Source organism: Aethina tumida, chromosome 1 (genome assembly GCF_024364675.1).
Source record: "Aethina tumida isolate Nest 87 chromosome 1, icAetTumi1.1, whole genome shotgun sequence".
Taxonomy (NCBI): Eukaryota; Metazoa; Arthropoda; class Insecta; order Coleoptera; family Nitidulidae; genus Aethina; species Aethina tumida.
Genome location: NC_065435.1, coordinates 73,115,959 through 73,141,471, shown reverse-complemented (window position 1 = coordinate 73,141,471; position 25,513 = coordinate 73,115,959). Strand labels below are relative to the sequence as shown.

The following is a 25,513-nucleotide window of genomic DNA, read 5'->3' as shown; positions in this document are numbered from 1 at the left end:
GGTTCCGTCTTTCAACTAGACGAGTTATAAAAGGATACTCTGTGAAAGGAACAAATTCGGCTATTATTATTCATTGAAGACCTTATTTTTCCTGCTGTGTAAAAATTAATATCAATATTTCGAATATTTCTTCTTAACAACAACAATTTTCAATATGATTACATCAGATCCGACAATATGAAGAACACATAAATGTTTTGTATCTTAGCAACCTTGAGATATTAACCCGGTCTGTGTAAATTGTATTTGTAATGCTTAAGGCACAAGAAAAATATTTTAATATTATATATTACGCCTACATATAACGTTGAAAAAAATACACAGAGCCCTTCGCACGCTGTGGCCTACCGAAATGTTAAACTCACTCGCTTTGTTTACAGAATGTTCGTATTTATGTCAGCGTTAATTAAAAAAGATTCCCAGCAACAAAAATGTATTCCATTAAACGAAATTGCCTGAATGTATACGTGTGAGGATAAACTTCTGATTTTATAAAAACGAAAATAGCGACAGGTCCTATGTTTTGAATAAAACCGTTCGTATTCGTGTTATTTATTTGATTGGATCGAAAAAATATAAAAAAAATGGATGTGGATTTGAAGTGCGATGTTTTAACGAGAAACTATTTCATGATTAAAGCTTGGGCTAATGCACGATACAAACAATATCTGACGCGAAACAAAAGCACCAGAATAATAAGAACTAATTAATGGAAGCTGAAAACCCGTAACCCTATTAAATGCATTGAACCTTAAAATTCATAAATTAAATATATGTATAAAAGTATGTAACTACACCAGTTACTAAATTAATTCATATAACCAAATTTAATTAAAGCAATGCAAACTTGTTTGTTGCTCGTTAAACTCGACACAAAGTTGCATCAGTCAAGTGATACGTACCGCTATAAAATTTTAAGTGTCTCATTCGTCTAAAGATAAACTTTAAGGCCCTTATTAACATAACACACACACATATTTTGTTATTAAATCAATACAAATATTACTGTCACAGACAAGCGACACTAGTTTTAGGAGCGCGTAAATTTTTACATCCGCCCTGAAATAATTAAAAGGACCACCGACCGCAAAAAAGCTGTAAGCGTACTGAGCGGCCGGATTTTATTAAACATGAAACTAGAAAACGCACCAACTGGATTAATCCTTTTTAGTGATATGCGGTGTAATTTTGATGAGTCACAAAATCTAGAGCGATATAAAATAAAATTTTACGAGGACGAATCCGGGCTGGAGTTCCGCCTTGTTGAAATATCTGGACGTTAAGTATTTATTGGCTTTAAAAGTAATATTGGCGGCTGATAATTACCTATTTAATTAACTGGTGGATTACTCCATTCTTGGCCATTCAATATTTGAATGATATTGTTGTTGGAGTAACTCATACTTTAGGAAAGAACTAAATTGCTAATATACATGTATCTTTATATACTTTTTTAATATAGTCGGAGGATAATTGGGTTTTGTGAACACCAAAATGGATTTCTTTTTGTAAAAAGATTTATTTTTAAATTATGTTGACTCTCGCATTTTTTACTTTTACAAAAAAAAATATACCATATGTTATATATATGCTACATATATATACCATAATATTTTGTATACGGTACGAAAAATGCTCTTCGTGTCTGGATGTTGTAAGAGATGGATGCACGACAAAGAGAGTAAAGTTTTGCCCGGTAGTAAGATCCCTACTCTCAGAGACAATGCGCCGTGCTGGTGCACGCCGGCGCACAATGTAAATTAATCTTTGCGAATGCATTTAGTAACTCTCCGTATGCGTAGGGATGTAGTTCGAGTTCTTCGGATGCTCCATCCAAGTATTCTAAAAATAAACTACTTTTTTCAAAATATAAATGTATCCCAAAAATTAAATTAAATAAATAAATGCATAAGTAAAAAAAACTAAAAATAATCAAATAATGTGTTCAAAGACACCGGGGACTCGTCTGCGGAGACGAACCGCATGCTAAACGCAGCAAAACCAAATGATCCCCTCCTTTTTGTTTACAAAGGGGTATTGATGTTCCGTCTCAATATGCGAGTAGACACGTTCATCATTTTTGATACGGTATATGTTAATAATAACTAAAGTAATATTTTATTAAAAGTTAAGTTCAATATAAATTTAAACATTATGTGCTTATTTACACATTCAGTTAATCTTCTCTAGATGCTAAAGATCAGGTTGTTAATTTGTTCCTAAGAGTTCTATATTACTCCTACTTGTGTGTCTCAATTATTTCCGGTTTTATGACCATTTATGATATCCCACATATATTCGATCGGGGACATATAGGGAGAGTGGAGTGGCCAAAGCACAACTGTAACATCTCATTGAAATATGAGCAAGAGGAAGTCGAGCATTACCATGCTGAAATTAGGCATCTGGGATGCTGCCACGGACTTTAACACATCGTGTGCATTCATAATGCCTTCATAACATATAGTTCCCCAAACATTCTTCTGACTCCTTGAGATTTGTCATTCATCCTTAAGCAAAACTGACCGGTGTTGTAGAGTGAGTCGAAGCAGCAAATGCAGGTGGCAACTATACGAACCAAAATACTTGATATAGTATATTGATGATACAGTATTTCGAACAATTGTCGATTTCTCGACATATGGCTAAAAGCCAGTTTCCCTTTCAATAGTATAGTCCTCCAAAACCTCTGGCACCATCTTTCTGTATTTCGATCATTGGCACCAATGCCACCTTATGTTCTATGTCCTCTTAATACGTCTTCTTTCAGATGATAATAATAGTCAAAATTTTCGACGTTTTTTACTAGGAAATTCATGGATGACAACTTTGACTGCATGAGACTAACTGAACTGCAATATTAAATTAAAAAACAAATTGTAATAAATAAAAATAAATAAAGCTAAAAAAGCTGTTAGCTCCAACAAATTGTAGTAATATATCCTTTCAATTTTTCTCATTTTTTGACTATAAAAAAATTGGTCAAGTGATACAGACAACAATTTTTATGGTACGAATGAAATTTATTATTCATGAAAATTATAAATAAAAAAATTGTAAGGGTAAAAATTATAAAGAAAATGTGGCACATAATAAAAAAAATTCAATGTCCATAATACAAAAGTTTCAAAAAATGGCGAAAGCGCAAATTCGATTCCAACTTAAGTATTATACTATATTTTTTAGACAACTAATCATTCGTTATTAAAAAATATTATTCATAAAAATATTACAAAAGTTCTAAGAAAAAGATTATTAAATATTGAAGATACTGACGTTAATATGAGTGGTGAAATTCCTGCATCATATATATGACAGTTTAAACCTGTAATAACTGACATTAGATCCTTAGAAGTAATTTATCTCTCAAAAAGGACCTTAATTACGAACATCCATTTCAAAAGAATATAAATTATGAATTATCTTTTCACATACTCGTTTAATACAGTTGTGCACCGTGGGAAAATGTCGTTACTAAGGACCAAATACGACCAAAAGTAAAAGGTTTTAATATATATTTTCCACATGCTAGATTGAGAGTTTTTTCCTGAAAAGGTCAATTTTCACAGCTTTTTTCGTGTTGTATAATTTTATGTCGCAATTTTTTTAAAATATCAAATTGAAATGTCACTCATGAATTTATAGTAATATTTGTGTAAGTTTTATATGAAAATATGCATCCATTAATTATAATTATAATTTCAAAAATATTTTAATTTCCAATCATTATAAAATATAGTATAGCAACAATGTTTTATTAATTTTTTTGATTGAATTTGCACATATACTCACATCCGCATATTAATAACTAAATTATCGTCAATCCATAAACATAATTTTAATTCGGTCACATAAATTTAAAATATGCATAATTGATTTTGATTCAAAATAAATGTGTGTTTATAAATATTAAAGATTTATTAATTTTATAGATTTTGGTAATTCAATTTAATATATTCCAAGTTTGTGCAATATATTTAATAGAGTAAATTTATTAAATTGTTTAAATAATATATAAATATTACAATGTATAATGTGCCGTAGGAAATCGTAATTCATTTACATATAATATAGCTTGAGTTAATTATTAAAATAAGTACTTTTAAAAATCATCTCGTATTCTTTATTATTAAAATTAAATTTATTAAAATATATTTATTGTTGATGTCATATGTTACTTTTTTAACATTTTATTATACTTAATATGAAAGAAAGATTTCGCTATATATTCCTAAAATTTCTACTACAAATTATATTGTTCCGTGCAAGTGGCATTTTTATAAATTATATAAAGGACAACGTGGTTGTTATATATGAAACATAATAAATAATCCATTGTGCTTTTCTGTTTTTAATTTATTTATGTGCAGCTTTCGATTTCCCAACAAAGCAACTTATTTTAATAATGTACATTTACAAATCTATAAAATGCAAATCAGATTATTTAAGGTGACAAATATGAACAAAAAAACTAAACAAAAGACATCCAGTAAATCCAGACAAATGTCCAATTTACACCAACTAAAGGCGAAACGAAGCCCAGTTTATCCTGACAAATCTTAATGGCGCACATTTTCGCGAATCTCCACAGAAACACTAATAAATATTGCCTACGAACACGATAATTATTATAAATTAAACCATGAACAACCGTCACCACATAGCACAATGCACAGTCGATTAATTTCAGTAGTAACGCATCGTATTTATTTAAACCGGAAATACTTTCTGTGTCGCAGTTGCATGTTCGAGCTCGGGATTACTTGGATATCATGGTGTTGTGTTCATTAATATGTATTAATTAGCAAAGAGAGCAGAAAATCGGCGTAATTTAGTTCATTGTTGCTGTTGTGTTTGCGTTAATCTAGATTAGAGCCGAAACGCGGGCCCGCTTAAGAGGATGAAAAAGGTTCAACCACGAAAATCTGTTACGGGTGCTCCATTTTTAGGTCATCCGGTGCAGAGCATAATTAAGAATGCACATCAACTTTTTTTATTTGAATTGAAACGGTGGGTATTATTTGTATTTGGATTATGCACAGATCAAATAAATAATTTTAATTGTAGCGTGGTTTAAAAACTATCATAATTTATTCAAAGTTCCACATTGTATAATTTAATTATATTATGGTGTGATTTACACCGATGTTGATTGATTGATACAGCATTAAAATATCATTTATTATTTTTATTTATAAATTTTAATAAACCTTAACATAAACGAAATAAGTAAGTGTCTCATTTGCATAAAGTTGAATAAATACAAAAATATGGGTGTAACGTCAGTCACACAGTCATAAATGCATGTTTAGTGTAAAAGTTGAAAAGGGTCTGAAACAACATTGAAAAATTCCGTTAATAAAAAGCACAAGCTAGATTATTAGACGGAAACTCCTTTATGTAAGTTCCTCGAAACAGTTCACTACTCCAGTCAAATTAATTTTTAAATGGAAGCTTTGCTGAAGCAATCTATTCGGTGTATTCGTTGGCCAGACACGAATGATGTACAGTCTTTGTATGGACGAACATTCTTTGTTTAATGGGAAAGTTAAACGTCGGTGAAACTTCTTAACTTTAAAAATTCTTGATGAATTATATCTGCACCAAAGTAATTTCGTCGAATAAAAATACAATTTAAAATTCCGTTTTTATTAAATTATCATTTTTATAGCCAATAAAGCTTTGTATTAATATTAACGGTATTCTTATTCATAACCCCATTACCTTTGCCCAACCTCTAATTTGTATCAATCTAGAACACGAAATTTTCAGCAATATGTAACGCTGCGGTAAAATTAATTTGTGTGTGAATCCCCGAGCAATAGACATCCGGGTTTCATTAAGCATAAATGCAGTTAGAGCAGCATTTTCGGTCCGCCAATAAGCCAAGACGGCGAGAAATCAAACAAGAAACTGAACCGACCCTCCGGAGATTTCCTGTGGCCTTTGCAGCTTCGCTAACAGGTACAATTTGAATTCAAATATATTGCTGGGCCGAAGGCCTCACCGTCCCAATTAATATTGTGTTTGATAAGACTTTGTCTAAATTTGTGTTTAATTTACGTCAGTTTACATCTTATTTGTACTGGCGTCGTTTCAAAGGATCAGAGTTTAATGTGTTAATTAAAAGATTTTTCTTGGATATGATTGACGAAAAACTAAAAAAATGAGGCATAATTTGCATTCAGATGTGTTTCGGAATTCGGTGTGCCAATTAATATTGTGCTTGGAAAGACTTGGTCTAATTTCGTGTTTAATTTACGGCAGTTCTGGTAATGTTTGAGAGCCGTGACGTTTCGAGAAAGATCACTGTTATGGAAGCTGTTTTCAGTTGAATATTATAATTAAGGGGTTGTTATTAAAACCACAGGGCTTTTCATTAAAGTTACGACAACATGTTTTCGTTGTTCCAGAATATAATTTTTATTATTAAGAACTGTTTGTGGTATTAGCGTTTTACCGGAATTAAAATTATTGAGCACAAAGGCGTATTTGTTTAGATCAACATGTGTGGTTTTAATGAGTTTAATATGCATCAGTTTAAAAGAGTCTTTGATAATTATGAGAAATTCATATGAATATATAGAGTTAACAGTAATGAAAAACAATATTTTTCTTTGTTGAGAAATTATAACTTAACAAAATACAAAACGATTTCAATTAATAACAATAAAACTTCTCTTTGTTTAACGTAAAACATTGCTTTATAAAATCTGTTTGACGTCCATTACAATGCACCATCGATGCATCAGCAATTTGCTAATTAACATACACAAATAGGTATTGTCTAAATTGTGTACAACATAAATTTGATGTAATATAAAACAGGGTGAAATCTGGCGTTTCACCGCCCATATTAAACATGTTACATAACCATAAATCCATTGGGCACCGGATTCGTATGTTCATACCCGTAAATTCCAGTCGAAAAGTACTTACCTCAGCAAATTTAATTTACTTAATGAACTCAACGATTTGCATAATGCGAATGTCCTTTGTATCAGCACAACATCCATAGAAATAATTAATTGACTACAACACGTGTTTTTCGTTTGTAGCCATCCAAACTGTGCCGCATGTTCGACGCTGAATTGTACACAAAGACACGGCGTGAAGTTCACATGCTCGAATTAAATTTGATTAAAGTTCCTCCGGCGGCATTGCCAACCAGGAATGATCGCAGATGCTTCTAAGTGCTCAACAACATTCAATGTAAATGTGTTTATTAGAAGTTTCGCAGGCGCTACATAACATTGTTTGTTACGTGTTTATAGTTATTTAATTACGAGTTCACTGTTTGTATAAATAAATATTATCAAATGACAAATGCCGCAGTGTAAAATTTTATCCAGAAACATTGTTTTATTGTAAATGCAGAAAAACAACAAGAAAGGAAGTTCCAGAATATGTAAAGAAGTTCCTACAAAATGTTTAGCTAAAATAATATATACTTATAAGGCTACTTAGGACTGTTTAAAATGATACACATTCATTTGGCTGACTTGTTGAGTTTTAACTCAATAATACTTATCAATATTTTGAAAAAACATGTTATATAAAAATAGATCTGTACCATTTTTATTGAACTTTTTTACTAAATTTTTTTATATTAACCATACTTTTTTTCGATCACAATGTATAAGAAACAATATTGTGGACTTTAGGCACATTCTTTTCAGGTATTCTGCATGAATCCAGGATTGCACATCCTCTGCGTCATCCTGTACAGATTTTGAGTTTTGTTTGTTTGTTGTTAAGACAACCAACAAACAATTTTGATTTTGATTAAGATCAAAATTTCAGTTCATTGTTACAAAACCATACACAAACTTACAATTAGACAATAATCAGTTAACCAATAGCTGAAATTACTGCTGATAAATTGGAACATTTGAAGTGTATGATAACAAAAGCATAATTTGTGCATGCTATTTCTATCATACATAATTTAGTATGTTGAATTACATACTGAAGTGGCAGTGGATTACTTGAAATTGGTGATTACATTACTTGCGGTAATTATTCCATGGATTTCAATGTGTATCCTAAGCAACACAATTTATACAAGAATATAATGTTTAGAACAAACGAAAGTCATTTTATAAGAAACCTGATGTGGAAAAGCGTGATTGCTGTGTAATCTTAGGCGTGCCGTAGAAAAAGCGCATATATCACAACAATGTGGTATAATTTACACGGATTCCGGGGAAAATTGAAGGTTTTATCTGTGTTCATGACATGTCTTCCTCCAGATTCCCCAATTTACCACAGATCAATATTCAATTCGGTACGAAATGGACTTTTTGTAGGTCCCCGGTGCTGACCTGCGTCAAACATTCGTCATAATTTATGTAAAGACGCGGCGGAAGACCGAATCATCGCATATTTATTAAATCTGATCAACTCGCCATAACCGACTTAAATATTTATGAAAAAGCCGAACGATTCGAAAGTGCGACGAGAATTTGAATCTCGTGGGGTCATCAGGATGTCGATAACTTCGTATTTTATATTTACAGTTGCTGTTGTGGAGAAGTTTCAATCATAAAATCGGCCTTTTTAACCACTTAAGTAAATATATATGAAGTTGGGTTTATGTGGTGGATAAAATCGACTGCTCTATTAATCCAAGTATAACAAAGGTTAATGTTTTATTAGATTATTTTACACCTCTTTCAATTTTCTTTTAAATAGTGATTAAGTACAGGCTCTATTTTATTGCCCTACCTTGTGGCATGTTTAACGTTAGATTTTTAAGGAATATTATTCTGTATTGTTTATCTATGTATTCTTTCATTATTACTAAAAGAATATGATAATTATACAAAACAGTTTTCAGTATTCCCGGAATTGTAATTAATTTCGCAAACAACCTGTGTACGCCTAATTATACCTACCTCATATACGATGTTTTTAATAATATGTCGTTTACACAGTCCACTATATAATTATCTCTATATTAGATTAGAGACTATAATTTGAGATTCTATACCAAGCACAATTACAAAATTCGTATTTAAAACGTGAAGAATATTTGTATGTGCCTATTTTTACTTTAATAAAAGTTTCATTCCAATGTTATCTGATTAAACAGCGGAAAAATAATTTAGGTCATAGTTTTGTTCCAGCTTTATTAGATTTTAAATTCTGAAAGCACGAACGCTCATTTTATTTTTACCATCAATTATTAATAATTACACTATCATTAGCTTCACCCTTGTTACATAAACAATTACTAATCAATAACAAAGTACATGATTTTTCTAAAATGTTATCGCTTTCAATTAAACCATTAATTACACTTGTTTACACAAAAAATGCATCACGTGGAAATAAACTTTTCTGGTAAAATTTTTCGTAGAATTAAGAAAATGTTTATGTTTTTAACCTCCGTTGTTGTTTCTATTTTGTCAGTTTCTATTTATTTATTTTCATTTTCATGTATCAATCAATAATTTTTAAGGTATTTATTTATTTATTTTCATTTTCATGTATCAATTAATAGTTTTTAAGGAAAAGTTTATCACAGTTAAGTAATATATATGTTCTATTTGGACAGATAGAAAGAATTTCATGAAGAAAGTTCATGAATGTAGTTAATCCAGCTCTTATCGAAGTAAGTAGAGTAATGTTAAATCCTCTCTATATAAATCCCGATCCAATAAAAAACTGAAGACTTTAGACGTTAGTAGCATTGCATCTCAATATCTTATCAATGCTTTTCCGAAACAGTCTTTTTAAAAGATTTGTTTAAAGATCAAATCTACATGCTGATATAGGAAGATGAGGAATTTATACAGAATTACGAAAATGAAACAGGATCGTAGCTGATGTTCGTGATATTTTTAAAACTATTGTGGAATAGGTTTCCTCTTAATTTGTGGAGGGCTAAGAATGATGAATAAGGTGAAGACTTTCACAAAAAAATGAACTATCTAAATAAGATATCATCAAATCCTACAATATTGGGAGTAAATGTTGTCTATGTCTCCCTTTTCAAACAAACATTCCAACAAATTTAATAAACCATTAACATTTTCGAATTGTATGGAATTTTTTTTTCTTATAAAATTTGTAAACTATTTTTATTGTACTAGTGATTTAGGATTTAATTAAGTCGTTTAACGAATATTGTAATGTTTAGTAGTGTGATTAAACTGTTTAAAAATAAAATGGAGATAAAGCCAAGGTGTATTGTTCTTACACCACGGGAGATTTGATATTAATTCATTGCGGTCATTGTTTAAAATCGGTGATGGGCTTTACAATTGTATTACCAGATGAAATAATTAACGATCGATATTTACACAATGTACATTTCACAGTGATACGTATGCGAAATAATTTAGTTTCATATTGATGATCCATTCTCAAATCGTGAAAATTTAAAACTGCCTATTAAGGTAGTATTGAAATATATCGCTGGCGATTTACGGCGTTATGCATATGGCTGTACGTCATGCGACATGGGAATTGAGAATTTTCTAGTCCAATTAATATTTGAATCGAAATGTCTAGTTTTCGCTGCGGCGATATGTCTTCCGCTAAATTATTCAGTCGATTTATGTTACTGCAATTCGTGCGTGTAATATTTCGCTCGATTTTACTTTTACAGTCAATAGAAAAACCAGAAGTCGTTATTTTAATGCGTCAGCAAACGAATTAAATGAATATTTAATGACCGTGTTGATTATGAAAAGTGCTTTACTCCATCTTTATTGATGGGTTTCAAATTAAAGTATTTAATTGTAAAAAAGTGCGGATCAAATTAAATGTCGATTCGTGAGGGAATTGATAATTTCCTTTAATCGAGTTCTCAGTCTGGCCATTCAAATTTAATTTTGTCTCGAGCAAGTGTTAAGCAGCTTAAATTTTTTGCTGGTGAATTTGACAGGAACAAAAAGCGCTTGCTGATCGTAAGTGGAAACAATGTTTTCCTGATTGCTGTTGGACGTGAAGTGACTTTTTAAAAAGTACTAACCTGAAAAAATAAACAAACTTTAATGGCTTAAGTAAATTGCTACTGTAATTATTAAATCGCACAAGACAATAATGAATTTAAGAATTGATTGTGCTCGTCTTGTCGTCAAATCGCATGTTTTAAAGATTAACTTTTATAAATTTTAACCAATGCGCTTATTTATTCTCCACGAACTTTTAATTACTTTTGCAACTTTAAACTAACTGGATGTTCGTTGTATTTACGACGTTATAAAGTTTTGTCCACACACTTTCGGAAGTAAAAATAAATTGAGACGAACCGGTTAATTTCTTCTAATAGACGTAAAAGTTAATAATTATTACGGAGATGTGTTTAACTTATTAATTTTGTGTAGGTTTAAAATTTAATTTACGAACATCTCAACTTGTAGCATCGCCTGATATTAAACCGTAAACTAATGAAAAGTCTTTGTGATTAAGCACAAGCTTGATGCTAACCAGATATCGATAATTTCCGCGTATATACCTTTGACTGTCGAAATGAAGCATCGTTCCGAAAATTCAAAGGTAAGCCCTTAATTTTAAGCGAGTCCTAACTTGGAGTCCCTGTTACGTGATATCCTAATTAAACTGTGTGTCGCATGTAGATCGCTAAATAATTTTAAGCAGTCGAATTGGCGCGTTAAACTCAATACCTTGCAATTTGCCGATTCGTATCCAAAACTATCGTTAATACGGATTTTAATGTCAATTGGGGTGCGGGACATAGACGGCATTAACGGTGAATCACTTCAAAGGTATCGATCCGTAAGGAGTTCGAAATTGGTAATTAGTGTTTGGAATTAATGTGAGATGAGTGGTTGGGCTTCGAGTCTCTAAGATTGTTTAAGTCTAGACCGATCGGAAATTATAGCATCGAGTTAAAATATGGTTACGAAATAGATTTGTTGTATTATTTACACATTTTTTGCTTGTTTTTTATTTTTTTTTTTCTGAAATAAAAATAATATTAATATTTTGTTAATTTAAAACACTCAAATTTATTTATTTAATGTTATTAATTATTTAAATAAAAAACAGTGGAAATCTAGTAAAGATAATAATATGATTATATATTTTAAATTTGTCTTAAAAACCACACAGATATTTACATAAATTTGAAAATTTAAAAAGCAAAATATTTAAATAAAAACATGTAATGCATAAAGATTTAAAGAATTTAAAATAAAACATTATACAAAACCATGGAAAAAAAACTAATTTATTACATACGGAGACATTACTAATAATTGGTAGTAGAATATCTTAAGAATATAATAATAAACTTACAAATTGAAAAAATTGAAATCCTGACAAACCAAAACTAAAAAAAGTAATTATTAATATTATTGTTAAGATAATTAACGCCAACTCCTATTATTATCTAAGAAATTCTAAGTAGTTGTGTCACTTTAATAATTAACAAGTATAATTTAATTTCATTTTCACATTATAAATTAATTATGCAAGTGTAATTTGATAAATTGGATTCTTTAATAATACATTTTGACAGTCATCAAAACGGGAACTATTAATTTTATTTAAACGGAACAAAGTTTATTCAAATTGGAATATAATGAATATGTTCGTTTATTTAACAATATTATTGTATTTATCACAATTACGTTACATTCAGGTTTAATTAAAACGTACAAGCGTAAATGTCGTTTTAAGTATTTTTGAAATTACTGAACCGTATTAATTTAACAAAATATTTACGAGCACTACTTTTCATCCCGTTAATTTTGCATGTGTTTATAAATTATAATGTTAACATATGTCATAGTGTTTACCTGCGTAGTCAATTAATTTTGAAATGAAAACAGTGATCAAAGGGTTGTTGAAAATGGTGAATGCGCCACGTAAAAACAATTCTGGCAATGGTTTTGTATGTTTGCCGTTAAAAATAGCGTTAAAACCCTCGCAAATATTCAATTTGCGCGCTTTGAAAAAGCAGAATTGCCCCGAGCTGCCAATTTGCAAGCGATAAAAAACGTGAACGTCTGCAGTGGAGGCGAATGCGACTCACGTACGATACATGTCGCCTGCATTCGCACCGCTCCAGATAATCCGGCAAGGGTGTTTTTATGTTCGGCCTAAACAAAACAGTGCGGAGTAAGAAATCTAATGGAGATACGGATTTATGGTGCGCCGCGCGAGCCTCCAATTCTCCTTTAGGTGGTGTAAATGTGGCAGGTCACGTACGATGGAAAAAATAGCCAGATCACTTTGAGGTTTGTGGACGCGACGTTTGGTTTAAAACTTAATGAGCCCATTTGATTATTAATGGTGCGGGTCACGAAGGCGGTGATTAATTTGTCAGGACGATAGTCTTTTGCGGAACCTTGATTAAAATTAAAAATCCTTTGTTTTTTATTCGAAATCTGGGCTGAAATTAATTTACCTGTATAAATTATTTTGCATTTGGCGGAAGGTATTACTCAAATATATTAGGAAAGATTATTAAATACACATTACTTGATATAGTTTTTAAATAGTCTTATTATTGAAGTATATTCAAATTAATATACTTTAATATTAATTAAATAGAAGAATCAATTGCTTGATTAATTTTCTAATAATTTTTAAAATTTTTAATTACTATTAATCTACAATAAATAAATAAATAAAATTAATTAAATAAATAATTAAATAAATTAAATGAACTAAATAAATTAATAATAAGTAATTTTAATATTGTTATGAAATTTAAAAAAAAAAAATAATTTTAATTCATCAAAAATGACAAAAATGTTTAAATAAAATAATGACATTTTTTAAATGAATTTTATAAGATTTTAAATAGTTTCTGAAAGAAAAAACTAGAAAAAATATAAATTTACGTAATACAATAATAACCAGAAAGAAGAATTTGAGTTATTTTCAAATTTAAAATAAAAATATGATATTATGTTAACCAATTTTAAGATTTTCATGAAATTTGAAAAATAAAATAGTATTATATAAAATCAACAGAAATCATTAAAATAAATCAAAAAATATTTTAAATGAGAAAAATGTTTAAGTCTAATTTTACTTCAATTTATAAAAAGCCAATCTAATTAATATTATACAATAATAAACTGAGACACAAACTTACATTATTTGCAATTTTGAAACAAACCAAAAAATATATAAAAAATCTTTGCTATAGACACCAGATACAAGATTAGTATTATATTAAAAATTACAAATAAACAAATACCAGAAATACAAAACCTGAAAAAAGTTAAATATTTCCATATAATAAAAATTAATAAAATAAATAACAAATATTATGTTGGTTAAAAATTTAAAAAATAATTATATTTATGTAAACTTTTATAAAAAGTTTATGCTGTCCTGTGTTATAAAATAACGAATTGATTTAATTATAATGCGAGCCCGATGGAACTTGAGTTTACTTCTGAAGTACGCATAACTTAATCGCAGAAAAATATGGGCACAAACGAATAAAATAATAAAATTTTATGTTTGCCGTGATCATCCCACTCTGAAACTCGAACAATAAATCTTCGAATGTAAAATTTATCTTTATATTCAAATCGTAAAATGTAAAAGTTTCTAATGCAAGTAAAACTAAATTGTTATTGCTCCTGCAGCTGAATTTACAACCAACCAATGTGTACGTCTAATATGTAAATCCGTATGCCGTTTGTAGTCGGTAATCTTTTTGTTGTTTAAAGTTTTATCAGAACAAGCGTTGCTATTTTATTTAGTGACTACTAAATAAACAATAACAACATACAAATATGATTATTAGATTTATTGGTATGGACATTAATTGAATAGTTTATCTGCATAATACTCTAATTAATTAATTCGATTATAATATAGTGTATAAAATGTCAGTATCAAATAGGTCCTATAGTTATAATAGCATAATTAAATATGTATAAACATATGATTAAATTTAAAATATTTAACACATAAATGAGCAGGTATGCTTCAATTAACCGTGTTTTAATGTATTTTGCACACAAACGCAAATGTATGGTTAATTAATTTATTAAATAACGAAAATTAATTTATTATTAGTTATTACCACAAATAAAGTAGAATGTACAACTCTATAATTTCATATAACCGACAAGTTTATCTTAATAATCAATACACAATAACGAATATATAGAGGTCTAAAAGAAAAATGGCAATAAATCAACTATTTTAATATAAAACAGTAGAGGAATAAATCATATTTGTTTTGTAAAGCTCGCGAGGGCTAATTCGGAAGGACCATTAACATAAAACCTAAAAAAGAAAACGTCGATGTATTATCCTTTTATAGTGCAGTTTGATTTATTGAATAGCAATGAGCTTGTCGTTGGGCCATATTTCATCTATTCCTCTGCTCTTTGATACGCAAATCTGCTGTATATTTATAAGGCTCTTAATTTTAGTTTACATATTTCCATGTGACATGGAAATCGCTTTAGGTATGTCATCTTTTGTATTTATAGGTTTGCGTATCACGCGTACTCGTAAAACTGAACGTTTTTTCCAACTGATTAGACATGTAAAAAATATAAAAATGTCAATACGCAGGTTAACGTTGAAAGATTTTCTTCATTGCAATCTGTTTAATCAACCGGTTTAATGAAACATAATTATAAAATGCAATCAAACGCATTGAATTTGATTCCATTAGATTAGATTTGAACGGTGTGTGTAATTTACCCGATCGGAATTTCTATTCCACATATGTATAACCAGTATTCTCTGTTTAATGGATATTTATATTACTGGGAATATGATTTTTAATAAATGTGTTACATTACTTGCGGATTAATTTGTATACAGTGGTGGAAAAATGTATGGAATAATTTTAAAATCCGATTTTTAATCCCTGGAATTATTCGTATCTGTTGCAATAGTGTGATACAAATACACTAGTTTGTATTTAGCGTCCGGTTTACTAATATTGCCACTCATCGTCTTTGTACAAATCTTTTTATCAGATAAGACATGAAAAGTATGGAATATTATTTTATTTGCGGTCAGTTGTACTTAAATTCTTAACATTTTCGGTCGGCTTCAACGCAGTAATGCCTAAACACGTTTACTTTTCACTTCAATTTAAGAAAAGGATAGTTGAATAGTTGAAGTGGCCGAACCCTCAGAGTTCTGTTTCAGAAATTTTGTGTAAATTCCGCACTCAAAATGACATAATTATAGAAGATCATCATAAAATATCAAGACAAATCAAGGAGGAGATTTCGACACAATTTAACCTAGATGTTAGTAGTAGAAGAGTGAGAAATAGCCTTATTAATGCGCTACTACATGACCGAGTTGATGACAAAAAACCACTGCTATCAAAGAAAAACAGAGCATCCCATCTGGCATTATCAGAATACCACTTATCATGGATTTAATTTGTTTGGGTCGGATGGTAGAACATTTGTGGCAACAATACCATTTTAAACCAAAGTACATACAGGAAAACACCACGTTTCCATTTGCTAAGGAAGAGATGCCATTTCGTTGGATATTTCAACAAAATAACGATCCCGTCTAAAATTGTTAAAAAATGGTTTCTAATGAAAAACTTAATTGTGTCTCAGTTTTCCAATCTAAATCCTATTGAGCACTTTTGGAAAATATTATACCGTCCGAACAAATAACATCACAAGCGAATTTCCTCAAATATTGAAATTTTTGAATCATTGTTAATTTTTGTGAATATTAATAAAATACTCCATACTTTTTTCAACACCAAATTGATGTTTTATTAAAATGAAATAATAAAACCCTGCGAATTTAATGATAATTGTGATTAATGGACCCATCTTGTAGTAAATTAGATTTGTTCAGATTTGCAACAGAATAAGGAAAACATTAAGTGACATTTGTAACAAATAAATAAATATTCCATACTTTTTTCCTCCACTGTAGATATTTGAATACATATGAATTTTTCAAAAACACATACTTTCAAATACTCTATCAAAAATTGACCAAGTAATCAATTTTTTATTTATGAATTTAACATGTTAACATTTTCAAAAAAAAAAATATTAATTTTTAACATTTTTAATTTTTTTTTTATAAATAAAACCTAAACTGACTTTACAATTTATTTTTCGTAATTATAACCAGTGTTTTATCCATTTTTTCTCAAAATTTTGTTTTTATAACATTACGAGATACAATTTTTTTTCTCATTTAATCAATTCACCTAATTATCAGTATATTTCAGTTTTTCAAATAATTATTGTACTTGTAAATGCATCCAGAGTGAAGAGCAATTCAGATCGAGCTGAATGATATTTCGCTAGAAAGAAATTCAATTACAAATATCGTTTGAATAGAATGAAAAGTAGGGGTGTTATAGCTGATTAAATTTCAAATCAATATCCAGATTCAAATATGACAACTGAATGAACTTGAAATTTCTAAGTTATATATTCCAGTCATTTTAAAAATAAAAAACATGAAAATTTGTTATTTGGTCAATTTTTATAGTAAGTAAAGTAAGAGAGAAAAAATCTGAAAAATCACCGAAATCGAAAGGGGTCGGATTCACAAATGTTAGATTTCATATTCCATATTTTTTCTCGCGGTGATGTTTAATTTCCCTTTGATATTTTACAGTTTCATTGATCCTTTTATATTCAGATGTTAAGATTTTTCAAAGTTTAATTTTTGAAATTATTCAAATAGACAAATAATTTGCACCAAAGCACTAAAGCAAAGCTTAAGTTATTAAATTTCTAATTAACTGCCACGCGAGCCAAGGTAATTAAAAAACGGTGAAGTCGGTTAAATACCCAAGGCTGTTAAAATTACCAGAAAATAACATAAAAATAGACAATTTTGTGATATTATATGATAAACACTGAACCGAGAAATATCAAAAGAATTCTGGAATAAGCCTTGGGTGATTAATATTTACATTTAAAATACAAAAGTCGGCTTTAACGAAAAATTCAGTAGTAATTAAAAATAAAATTGATAATTAGCTAAACTTTCACGTTATTCATTTATTATAAAAATTGGTTCATTTACTGGGTACAATTTTGTTTGCAGAAATATAACAACAATTTGTATTGACATTAACATGTTGAGGCCGCGACAGTTTCAATATTTGGATCAAATTAAACTCGCATTAATTTAACAATATGTACACAAAATAAATAATAATGTGTCGAATTTATTAAATAGGCAAAAGGAAAATATTGTTGAAGTTAATGAACACGATTTTGACTGACAAACCATAAAATAACATTTAATGACCATGTTTATAAATTTGCTGTTAGTACTCCAATTACTATGAGCTTGTATCCGAATATAACCATTTTAAATTTTAATGCGAATAATTTTTGAAACAAAATATATTAGTGAAAATCGATGTATTTTAAAACAAAAACATATCAAACGCATTAAAAATTATTATTTCGATGCAGTTTCAAATGAAAAATCCATATTTTATTAATACAATTTCAAGTGTCTTTATTGAAAAACTTTAAATTAAGTTAAATTCCTGAATCCTGAATCTTTGGGAGTTTATTGCGACCCTGACTATATTCCTTGCTTTTATCTCTAAAAAAAGTTTTTTAATCTGTTTTGGTTGGATTAAAATTTTCATTTTTATGGATAATTATGTACAATAAAATACTGTTTCAATTTATCCGATTGCCTATATATAAAATGAATTACAACCATACAATTGCCATAATCACATAAATAATATTTATAAAAATTTATTTTATGTATTTTACATAAATTAATTGAATCACTAAGGCAAAATAATGTTAACAATTTTTATTCAAGTCAAATTTTCTTCACTGAAATAAAATATTATTTGCGTCATATTTTAATCGGACAACTTAAATATATATTATTATTATTTCTTCGCCGCTTTTTTTAATAATATATTATTAGCGTCTCATTTTCAAAGTTCACATGCGAATTTAACGTCATAAATATTAATAAAACAAATGTTGCGTATTTGCATTTTAAAAAGTTTTATGTCATTGATCGAGTATTTGAAAACATTACATTCGAAATTCACAAAACAGATCATTTACATCAATATTGTATTATGGTGAAATTTGTAAATAATTCGTGGCAAAAATATGGACAAATAAATGGTGAAAATTAGAGGGAAAATAAATGATGCATGGATGATAATATTGTTGTGTGTCCCATTTTTTAAAAATTCGTAAATAAATTATATGTTGTAATTTTCAGGATACACAATTTTAAATTGGTAACGAATCAAATAATAAATATTAAATTCCAAATAACATAGTAATATCAATAATAAATTAGAAAATTGAAGGACATTAATTCTAGTGTATATTTTTTCTTTAACTTAGGATCAATAAAAAAATTAAATAAATTTATATAATTCCTAAATTATCATATCACCAGTAATTCCAAGTATACAATGTGATAAAACACAATCTCTTGTAAATGCTGTTATTAAAATAATATGTTGTTAGACGTGGCAAAATTTTCGACCATTAAATTATTTATTTATAACAAAAGTGAATTAAATAATGCGTCTATTTCGTGGCGTTTATATCTGACCATTTCAGTTGGGGTTTTAATGATATTAGCTTTCATGTTACCCTATATTAACTTATAATCCTTTTATTGCTTTTTTATTGCCTCTGTGAACTTTCATATACTTATTATCGTTCTGGAATTTTATCGTTTATTGTTTCGCATTTTACTGTTATTGAGTTTTGTTAGATTGTAGTTTTATTGGAACGTTTTGTTTAGTTACGATTTTAATTAAATTTACGGACGTGAACAGATACGTTTCCAATACACAAGTTGTCTGTTTAATTTAATTTCTTGCACATAAAGCGGCGTTTATTGTTTGTAGGCAGTAAAATTTAAAACTAACATCGTGTATTGTTTATTATCTGTCTCAATCTACCTTTTTGCTGTCACTGGGGAATGTAATGGATTACCGCATAATATGGGATGATTTTATTATTTAACAAAAGAATGTAATGGACAGACATTTACATAATTTACTTTTAATCGATTAAATTATACGTCTGTGTCTTGACGTTTTTAGATGGTGTTAACGACTTAATTCACCGAGCGCAAAATCTCTAATGAGCAGTTTTAATCAGCGAAGGTGGTAGACAAATACTGAAGTATGCGCACCACGTGTTGAAATATTCAAAATGAATTTCTAAAATTATATTTCGCGTTGGCGTTGCCTGGAACGTATTATTAATTATGCCTGGTGTGTCTGGTTTGAGAGGAAGTTATGAAAGTTTGATCGGACTAGTCGAGTAGGGGGTTATAACTTTAATTTCGAAGACGCTAAATCGTGACAGATTGAAGAGTTTATCCAGCAAGAGGTGAAGTCATAACGAATTTTAATATAAATTGGTTTTTTGGTATTAGTATTTTTTATATTATTTCATCATTTCATTATTATATCATCATCATCATCATCGAATTAAACAAATTAATTTATCTATATGTATGTATGTGGAATTTAAAAAAAATATATAATAGTTTAATATAAATTTTGAATAATAATTTATATAGCATTTGAAATACTTACACTTAAGATGAAGCCATGCTCGTAACATTTTTATTTAAAACACGCCATAAAAATTTTTCTATATTATCCGCCGGTAGTTAACTATTATATTTTTTTCAGTCAAAAAATGTCATATGGGCTTTTTTATAGAGCTGCATTTCATTGTTTCAAAAACGAAAACAAGTTCTTTTTTCGATTAAATTTTTAAAATTGTATATAAATTGAATTGTAACAATTTCACAAAAATTTGTCAAACATTTATTATATGAGAAATTAACCATGTACAATGGATCTAGGTAGGGCAGATTTGAAATGAAATGAAAAATATTCAATTCAATGAATTAGTTTCAATGGTAATCAATTTTATCTTCATTTATTATAAAATATGAACGGAAAATGACATTAAAATAGAAAATTAAACATTTATAAAAAAACTTTGACAAATCATTTGGTAAATGAGATCAAGAATACAAATATAGAAAAATAATTAAAAATTCTTTAAAAATCATGAATTTTGCCGTCAGGACACTGAAAGTCAAACAAAAATACGACTGCGACGAGACAATTTTATAAAAATATCTAGAAGGCCTGATTCGAGTTAGTACAATTCCTTTAGTTTATGTTAATGCTCTATGAAATAAACAAACTCTAAGTTGAGAAGTAAATGAGAAATACAGCCTATGTTCAGCATTGGTAGTTCTTAATTACCGCTGTCTACATTTTATAAGAAGAACCAAAAATAATACAAAAATAATAATTATTTGAAAATCATTTTTTTCAAATATAATAAAAGCGTTAATTAATGCATTGCAAATTTACAAAGCAACATTTATAATACAAAAAATATTAACGACTGATTAAGAATGTTTTTTATTATTTGTGACAAGCGGTTAAAGCTCACCATGTCTAACACGTTTTTGGCGGCAAAGAATAATGTGCATTCGCAAAAGGGTAGCAACATGTTTGTATATGATCCCATTTTAAATAAAATTTTTGTTAGTTAGGATGTATTACCCAACAGCATTAGCTGCAAATATAATATAATATATATTTAAAGTTTATTTTTTAATTTAAAAAACAATTAATAAAAGTGTTTGATTTAAGAGATATTTTAGTGGAAACATAAAATATAGATTTATCAATCTTGATTTTATTCCACATTTTACTAATATTCGTTATTCAATTATAATTAATTCAATACCAATATCAATATCGTAATTAATTACCTACCAATGCAAATTTGAATCGACATTACAGACATATTGCTTTTGTCCATTCAGTACCAAAACACATTCATATAATTTACTCTTACAATTTACGGTAACCGCATAATGCCTCATCGGGAAACTAATATTTACCTTTAATTACTGCACACTGATGTTAACGATTAACCGATTGTTTATAGTTTCGACGAGCACACCAATTTAATAAAGTTCAAGTTGGGTTATTACTTTCGCATTAATTGTTTGTCGTAGATAAATTAAATTTAGATGCAATATATTTATCGTAACTGGGGTTTTCCAGCGTTATTACGAATGATTTACATAATATTAATATTTATTACACTCATGAAAATATTAAATAACAGGAGTCGTCGACCTCTGCACTAGAAATCCATCAAACTGATAAAAGCGGTCGGATCGGATTAGTCCGGATAATCGAGCACGATAGATGTTGTCCGTAATAAAAATCCGGGCAAATGGAAGTAAATAAGGGGAATTAGATGGCGAAATGTTGACAAAAGTACGTTGCACGAATCTCGTTCCGCATTGGACACGACATAATCAAATATGTTCAAGATAAAACATCAGTTTGACATGTTTATTTAAGAAATTGGATATGGTCACTTCTCAAGACCTTAATTAACAACAGAAATTTATCAATGAATCTCCTCCATCTCAATTAAACCGCAGCCTTAATGAATAAATACCGTGGAAGCTTTGGAATCCTCTTGTTCACTCGAAATAAGCGGATTCCATTATTGCTCGCTTCCACGGAGAATCGGATTGTTTGGTGTACGGTGTTCGTGTTTTTACATTGCGAACCACGATCCAGCACGTTGCAGAACTTTAATAATCCGGGATTATCCTTCCGCCGTCTATTGAGCACCAACAGAAGGTGTGAGAGCCAATAATGTTCCGAATTGGGCCACGATATTAAAGTGTTAATTCCAGTCAACCACCAACTGCATATTTTAATGAAGAATGTAATAATAATGTACTTAGGTTTACGAAAATTGCCTGTGCGCATTAATACCCTAATTTGCTATTAAACTGGATTGCACTTTTGCATATTCATGACAGCAGAGTAATAACAAGTACCAAATTTACGTTTCAAGTTACGTATTAACGAATTACATTGTTAAATTAAAATGTGCAAGCAAATTTTATTAAATACTTTTCAAATATTTTATGAAACATTTTCAACGTTGCCATTTATTTTGTGTACACACTTTTAATGACTTTGCATTTTATAATATACCAACATTATTTACGATATGAAAAATTAATGAGTTTGTCCAGATCGCGAACGAAGATTGAGGTTTACATATTTTTATTTACATATTACCTTTTATGCCGACACTAATATACCAATCTACTTTTATTTCTCGGATGGATTTATTGTTCCACGTGCGCTTGAACCTGCATTCCATAATTAAAGAATTAATTATAAAACACAATGCGGTGTTGAATTTATGTGATGATTATCTGATATGTTTTTAATATTTGTGGTTATCATTTTAAGTTATCTAGTTTTGCATACAATTATTATTAACAAAAAAAATTTGTAATTAAAAAGAATTGTAATTGTATTATAGTACATTATAAGACATTTTATAAAAACATTTATAAGAAATAGACGAAGACAGATTTTTACTAAGGCATAAGTTTGGTAACACCTTAAATTTCATTTATTTTTACCATCTAGCAGTATTTTTTAGCTTCTCACTGTAGTGTGCGAATTAAATATTATATTATTATTATATTAAATATTAACCATGGTAAAGCAAAACCAAATCCCAATGAACTTACGAAAACAAAGTGTAGACTTTGAATTTTGATTACGTCTTATTATTCCTCTGTATTTATGGATTTGAGCCTTTTAGGGACACTTTGTATAATAATGGAATAATATAATGCGTATGTATCATTTATTGATTATAATTTATAAATGTTGCATAATTACGTAATTAAAATGGAATTTTAAATTATCGTATAATTATAATATCAAATAATTACAGGAAGACTACATTTATTTTTATTGTGCATTTACAATTATTTTAAATGTTAACATTTACATATGCTTTATATATTAGTATTAGTGAAGTGAAAAATATGGTATTATACACATAGGGTGAGTAATCAATATTTTTTCTGTGATTTTTTTTAAATATTAATATAATAAATTACGATATTATGCTATATTGAATCCCTAAAAATAGTTCATACAACTTAATATACCTAGGTATCAATTTGGTGGTAAAAATATTTTAAATTAATAAGAAAATTAACAAATTTGTAGAATTATATATTATATCCTTTTTTATTCAGTTACAATCATAGTCAATTTCTCATTGGTCCAGTGATATTTTAAGTGTACAGTTTACATTGAACAACCCGACAAAGTTCAATAAAATCACATTGGATTGAGGCAATCAAAATTAGCAGAGAAGCCGACAGTTTCTTTCCCGGCAAATCGCTTTTGAACAACCGAACACCCCGACAAATGAAAGACGGGGGAGAAACGCCGCCGAAACCAGAAATTACTCAACGATTTATCAGTCCAGCAATTACGGACGTTTTGCAGACGTTTCGCGTGAATTATTTCCAATTGTTTCGTGCTAGTTTCATATACCGACACGCTATTATAGCTACTGAAATTTTGATGTTGTTACGTTTCCCTTAACTTGACCAAAAGAAACGAACAATGAGAATGCGTTCGCACTTAACGTAACTCGGATGAATCAATCAAACTAAGGTGATACGTTGTCCAGTTCAATCGTGTGGGAGGTCGTTAGGTTCCAAGATAATTAAATGTCGACACATTGTCGACCACTCTAAATCACTAAAGTTGTGAAGAAAATCACGAATGTTAAATTAATAGTTTATTCTCATTTCAACCGTAGTTACACACGTGCTTTGGGCACGCTGGATTATCTTAGTGATAACTACCATAATTCACACAACTGCACTTTGCCAGACAAGTATACGAGTAATTACACCTGTCTAACATATATTATGTTAAACATAAACGATACATGTACCTATCATAATTATCATCATCATCGTCATCATATTGGTGATTACGTTCGATGAAAAAGTTGTGGTGCAGCTCCAACTGGCAAGAACTAGATCAGGTGTTGGGTTTAGAAACTGGGACTGGTATCTACAGGGATGGCTCCGAAATATCCAGAGAATAAACAACGTGAACAAGAGATCCTAAAAGAAAACAAGATGGAGCTCTCAAAAAAACTTGAACTACGAGATACAATAAACATTAAAAAAGTAAAGATTATTTTATTTTAAAAAATCTGTATCAGAAATCACGGTTGCCTATTCCCAATAATATTAATAATAATAATAATAATAATAATAGTAATAATAGTAAAATTAAAAACACAAATATAAACAACAACAATAATTACACACACGATTCAATGTCTTGTAGTAATAAATGTTCTGCTAACAGTTTGTTTTTTATTTTTACAGAATGGTGCTTGTGTATGAAGGATCTTAAGATTCAAGTACCGGCGGCTGTTGAGAGAGGACATGATGCTACGTTAAATTGCATGTTTGATCTCGATGGGGACAGGCTTTACTCGGTGAAATGGTACAGGGGATCGGGAGAGTTCTACAGATACACCCCTAGCGAAAGTCCCAAAGTTAAACAATTTAAAATTAAGGTAAGAAGAGCTACTTAACTACTAAAGTGAACTTTATTTTTATTTTAATGATACTTAAATTTTTCACACAAGATGACATTGCTTTGAGTATTGCAATTTATAACGTACGAAATAAA

The 25,513-nt window shown here is 29.1% G+C and overlaps 1 protein-coding gene across 1 annotated transcript in view; it reads left to right on the top strand.

The window, feature by feature from the left end:
- Positions 1–25,513, top strand: part of LOC109597975 (uncharacterized) — a 49,413-nt gene that overhangs the window by 4,433 nt on the left and 19,467 nt on the right. The window contains exon 2 of the mRNA XM_020013772.2: positions 25,204–25,397. Within this exon, the coding sequence (XP_019869331.2) occupies positions 25,204–25,397 (194 nt within the window). The remainder of the gene's footprint in view (positions 1–25,203; positions 25,398–25,513) is intronic.